The 6,000-nt window shown below is 48.1% G+C and overlaps 1 protein-coding gene across 1 annotated transcript; it reads left to right on the top strand.

Annotated features, from left to right (window-relative positions):
- The first annotated feature begins 521 nt into the window (after window positions 1-521).
- On the top strand, window positions 522-4,528 carry LOC116878987 (tubulin alpha-1C chain-like). Its single transcript, XM_032876874.1, has 3 exons — window positions 522-743; window positions 886-1,034; window positions 3,435-4,528. The coding sequence occupies exons 1-3, from the start codon at window positions 623-625 to the stop codon at window positions 4,407-4,409; spliced, it is 1,245 nt and encodes a 414-aa protein (XP_032732765.1). The 5' UTR covers window positions 522-622; the 3' UTR covers window positions 4,410-4,528.
- Window positions 4,529-6,000: the final 1,472 nt, after the last annotated feature.

Raw genomic sequence — 6,000 nt, 5'->3', positions numbered from 1 at the left:
CGTGAGTCATATGGCTGTGGTTTGCTGGTTTAAGCTGGTTTTAAAGGGAGAGGCAGAAGCCCTTGTCTTTTAAAGAATAGGATTAAAGAGGGACCAGAATGAGCTCAACAGTTACACAATTACACAGAATGAATCAGAGCTCCAAAGGGGAATTCTGCATGCCTTTAAGGAATTGTGGCAGGCATATTTCCCAGGAGCTGGGGGAAATGTATTGCTTTAGCACAGCTTCTGTCTTTCTAAAATGGTAGAAACCTGACCTTGAATATCTAATGTGACTACAAAGCAGGGGTCTGATCTCTGGTCCTGCCTAGTAGTTCATTAACATATCTTTGGTTTTGCAAAGCATTTTCTCCGAATTAGTCACCAAAGGCTCTTGCTTGTGAAATAACCTTGGGCAGGAGTGACTTCCAGAAAGGTGATTATCTATCCTGAAGGTTAATTAGTCATTTAGGTGTGAATCATTCCTAAACATCCCATCTGATCTGTCCTATTCTGGTATTTTCCTTTCTTCTTCCCACAGCGTGAGTGTATCTCCATCCACGTCGGCCAGGCTGGTGTCCAGATCGGCAATGCCTGCTGGGAGCTCTATTGCTTGGAGCACGGCATTCAGCCCGATGGCCAGATGCCAAGTGACAAGACCATCGGGGGAGGAGACGACTCCTTCAACACCTTCTTCAGTGAGACGGGCGCTGGCAAGCATGTGCCCCGGGCCGTGTTTGTAGACCTGGAACCCACAGTCATTGGTGAGTTGGCCTCCTTAACCCGGTGAGCTCCCCCGGGGGTCTGGGACAGGAGGTCTGTCTTGAGGCTCCAGGGACCCGGTGAGGTTGAGCAGGCTTGTGCAGGTGGTGAGTGATGGGGGGCTGCTGTGTTTGCCTTTTCCAGATGAAGTTCGCACCGGCACCTACCGCCAGCTCTTCCACCCTGAGCAGCTCATCACAGGCAAGGAAGATGCTGCCAACAACTACGCCCGAGGGCACTACACCATTGGCAAGGAGATCATTGACCTTGTCTTGGACCGAATTCGGAAGCTGGTAAACATAGTGTTTTATTTAAAGTGGGATGAGCGTTTTCTTACAGTTTGGTCTCTTAAAGCTGTAAGAATCCTTTTTTGCACACTGAAGTGAGCCGTTGAGTGCTCACTAAGGAACTGGATTTTGAACCAGATGGTCCTGGGTTACGCAACAACTATTTGGGGCCGGTTTAAGTGCTCCATTGCCTATTTCCATGTCTTATAAGGCAGACTTGGGCAATTGCTCGAGGCAGTTAGGGCAGTTTACCTAAAGTCAAGGTGAAGACCCAGGAGGCTTTTAACAGTTTAATTGATGTTTAAAATCATTAAACATCCTGGTTCATACTAATCAGCTTCCCTGCTTCAAGCTCCCATGCCCCCTTTTAGGTCATCTTAGTCACCTTGAGTAGGTGGCAGACTGTGACATGTACTGATCAGACTCCTAAAAAACAATATTGGATTACCTTACGTTTGGTGCTTTGTAGCAAGACAGAAGGGTCAGAGCACAAGAAGCCAGCATAACCCTGACTAGAAATGGCAGACACTGGAAACTTCTAACAGCACTGACAGTGGAATCTCAGGAGCTCCCTATTAACAGAAGCTGCTATCCATTATTGAAAGTTGGAAAGTATTGAAATCTAATCACAGGGAGTGGTAGGCTTTCTTTTCCACTAGAGCTCAGGGCCATGTGGAGTGGTACCGTGGCAGAAAAATCTTAGGCAACAGTATTCACATCCGTACAGGTGATTAAGTGTTTTGTTTGGGTCACTTTAATTAAGAGTCCAGCAATCCCAAGACTCTTTGCTCCTCAGGCATGTGGGCAGCTTATAAGTAATTAGCCAAAAATCAAGAATAAAAGCTTGGGTAGAGTAGCTTGTCAGGAGAATCCCATTCTAAGCCTAGCCACAACTGGTCTAGTCTAAAAAGAAGGGCTTTGTTTCGTTCACATTTTAGTCTTCTCCAGATGTTTATCGTAGTCTTCCTGACAAAGTTGGGTTTCTGGTTCCTCTGTTTACAACTCAAGCTTCAGCTACAAGCACTGAGTTGGAACATCAGGACCTGCCTTTAAGGGACAAATAAACCTAGTAAAAACCCATTGAGGGTCCTGGAGTAAAGTTGATTAACTACCAGAACACCTGTATCTGTCCTTGGTGTTACCACTATGTCCGCAGGAGGATTAGTGGATTTAGTTGGTACTGTGAGTCTGCCCTGTAACGTGGATCCCATTCAGAGTATGGACCTGCAGGACAAGTAAACTGAGGGATTGGTAGAGAATTCCACACATCTCAGCACTTTTTTTGTTTGTTTTAATATTTTATTTATTTGACAGATTACAATTAGTCAGGGGGGCAGGCAGAGAGAGAGAAAGGGAAGCAGGCTCCCCGCTGAGCAGAGAGCCCGACGTGGGGCTTGATCCCAGGACCCTGGGATCATGACCTGAGCCGAAGGCAGAGGCTTTAACCCACTGAGCCACCCAGGCACCCCAAATCTCAGCACTTCTGAAAAGTGAGGATTGTCAGGTGAGAACTTTGAAAAGTCTCATAGAATGGCAGCTTGTTAACCAGAATGGTGCAGTGAAGCGGTGGAAAGCCCCAGTGACATTAGGCCTCGTGGAGCTGTGGTAGCATGTCAGCTTTTGCAGAATCCGTAGACTTTCTCTGATAACTAGTGTTTACTGTGTCAGGCTCTCTGACAAGTACTCACTTAATTCTCAACAACCCGAGGTAGATTACTATTCTCCATTGATAAATGCAAAAGCTGAGATTGGGAAATAAATTTGATCAGAGCCATATAGCAAGGAACTGGGAGAGCCAGATCCGGACCCAGCCTGACTCCTAACACCAGGGCATTGGAACTTGGCTCTTCTGTCGTATTCCAGCTTGGAAAGCAGCTGACAGATCTTTATAAGACCTCTGTTGTCTGGGGGCTGGTGGTCCCAGGCCTGTCCTTGCTTGGTAACTCTCCACCTATGAGAACGTTTCCCTTGCCTGTAGTCACTGCAAGGGACAAGGGGGCCAGAGGTTGCCCTCCCAGCGACTGAAACTTGGGCCTTGCCCTCCTGATTCCTCTGTGGAAGTAAAGATAGTTCATTTTTAAATAGCTGTTTAGCAGATTCCCCCCCGCCCTTCCAAGAACTGTGAAAAGTTTCCCTGAATTTGAGCTCTTAGAAGCTCGTTATAATTGCTGTCTTAGCAAATACTGTTCAGAAGATTAAAGAAATTTCAATTGGGGGCACCTGGCTAGCTCAGAAGAGTGCTTGACTTTTGATCTCCGGGTTGTGAGTTTGTGAGCCCCACATTAAGTGTAGAGGTTACTTTAAAAAAATTTAAAACAATTTTTTAAAAAATCTCAATGGAATTATGGATTGAAAGAAGTCATTGCAGCTTTCACCAAGGCTAAAATTAAAACTTTTCTTTTACAGGCTGACCAGTGCACAGGTCTTCAGGGCTTCTTGGTTTTCCACAGCTTTGGAGGGGGAACTGGTTCTGGGTTCACCTCCCTGCTGATGGAACGTCTCTCTGTCGATTACGGCAAGAAGTCCAAGCTGGAGTTCTCCATCTACCCAGCCCCTCAGGTTTCCACAGCTGTAGTTGAGCCCTACAATTCCATCCTCACTACCCACACCACCCTGGAGCACTCTGATTGTGCCTTCATGGTAGACAACGAGGCCATCTATGACATCTGTCGTAGAAACCTCGATATCGAACGCCCAACCTACACTAACCTTAACCGCCTTATTAGCCAGATTGTGTCCTCCATCACCGCTTCCCTCAGATTTGATGGAGCCCTGAACGTTGATCTGACAGAATTCCAGACCAACCTGGTGCCCTATCCCCGTATCCACTTCCCTCTGGCCACCTATGCCCCTGTCATCTCTGCTGAGAAAGCCTACCATGAACAGCTTACAGTAGCAGAGATCACCAACGCGTGCTTTGAGCCAGCCAACCAGATGGTGAAATGTGACCCTCGCCATGGCAAATACATGGCTTGCTGCCTGTTGTACCGTGGCGATGTGGTTCCCAAAGATGTCAATGCCGCCATTGCCACCATCAAGACCAAGCGTACCATCCAGTTTGTGGACTGGTGCCCCACTGGCTTCAAAGTGGGCATTAATTACCAGCCTCCCACTGTGGTGCCCGGTGGAGACCTGGCCAAAGTCCAGCGAGCTGTGTGCATGCTGAGCAACACCACAGCCATCGCTGAGGCCTGGGCTCGCCTGGACCACAAGTTTGACCTGATGTATGCCAAGCGTGCCTTTGTTCACTGGTATGTGGGGGAGGGCATGGAGGAAGGAGAGTTTTCTGAGGCCCGTGAGGACATGGCTGCCCTTGAGAAGGATTATGAGGAGGTTGGAGCGGATAGTGCTGAGGGAGAGGATGAGGGTGAAGAGTATTAGGCTGTCTGCTATGATTTTACACTCCATTGTCTTGGGACTGTCTTTTTTTCTGTTCTGGAAGCTGTCTGTCCGTGGCCCTAACTTGTCAATAAAAGTGATGTTTCTGTTTTAAATATCAAGCTGGCTTCTGTATCATGGTAATTACTAGCCCTACTTAAGCCAATTGGGAGTGGAGGAGGCTGGCAGAGGCTCTCCCCAATCATTGGAGCAACACTGTAGGTAGCTTCTGGGTACCATGCACTGTGCTAAGTGGTTTGTTTGTTTCACTGAAGACCCGATTGATGAGCAGGGATAAAATCCTATCGCCAGCAAGGCAACAGGCTCAGGTTGGGCCAGTGTTTCTCAGGCTTCAGTGTGGATGTGAATCACACATAGGTATTAAGATATGGGTCCTCATCTGTAGTTCTGGAGGGGAGCTTTAGAAAATAATGCATTTTTTTAACAAGCTTCCAGCTCCTGCTCTTGGTCTGCTAGGACTGCCTGTGAAGTAGAAAGGGGGTTAGGGAACCTAGCTAGTAGGTGGTAGAGCCAAGATTCAAGGAACCAGCCAGGGTACGGAAACTATTGCTGTCAGGATTTAAGAACATCTTACAGTCACATGGGAAGGGCTGGGAACTGTGCTGATTTGTTCCATACTTAGCAAAGCCTACAGTGGCAAATAAGATTGTGCCTGAAGAAGTTACCACTTGGAGAAAGAAGAGCTGGCCGAGACACAAAATTGCAGTAGTCACAAGTTCTTAAGAGTGTTGGTACTCGACCCAGTGGGCGTGATGCACGTGTAGGAAAGCTTGGAGAGGGAAGATCCCCTAATTGGGACCCTCTTCCAAGTATGTGTTAGAAGCAGGGTAGTTCTTGATGAGGTGGGGGTGGGGCCAAATGGCTGTGTGATGGGTAGTCAGGGACCCTTAGGAACATGGCTAATAAGGTGGAGCTGAGCAGTGGAAAGGGCTGGGCCTCAGGCGGGAAGGAGGAACCAGTTCCTGTGCTTGGGTGCCAGTCCTAGCGGGAATGCCACCCAAGTGGCAGGGGATGGGTCCAGAGCTGCAGATGTGTCCGCCTTTGCTCTGTGACTAACTGTACTCCACTGGGGCTCCGTTCCCTCTTTCTTTTCCCTGTGGTGTTTTCACCCCTGACTCTGAGGAAGGAAAGCATCTGAAAAACATGCTCATTCTCTCTGCGAGCACAGTACTGCCCCCTGCCAAGGTGCTTCAGCTTAGAATCCCAGGAGGCCCTTAGAGCTCTCATTGTTAGAGCAGCTGTGGTCTTCAACGCCCTTCGGAGCAAGGTCCTGAAGATAACCCGGAGCCCCTGGGGCCAGTCACCCCTGACTAGGAACAACCCCTCCAATGACCTCAGTAAGCCTTTACAGATAAATTGTTCTCTATGTGTGCCAAGACTTGAAAAGGGTTGGAAACCTTGAAGCAGCCACAATGGTGTGGGAGTGAAAGAAGAATTTAGTTGAGAAGAAATATTCTAGTGGAACAGAGCCTGGGGAATTGGAAGAACAAAGTGCCTGTGGATGGGGAGGGATCTGTCCTTGCAATGATTTTTTTTCCCCTCTCCGTGTTGGTGAGAAAGTGAATAGAAGTTA

The sequence above is a fragment of the Lontra canadensis genome, unplaced genomic scaffold (assembly GCF_010015895.1).
Source record: "Lontra canadensis isolate GAN:19392208 unplaced genomic scaffold, GSC_riverotter_1.0 scaffold59, whole genome shotgun sequence".
Lineage (NCBI taxonomy): Eukaryota > Metazoa > Chordata > Mammalia > Carnivora > Mustelidae > Lontra > Lontra canadensis.
Note: the sequence above shows the minus strand (reverse complement) of the source record. Positions and strands in the feature narration are given on the sequence as shown.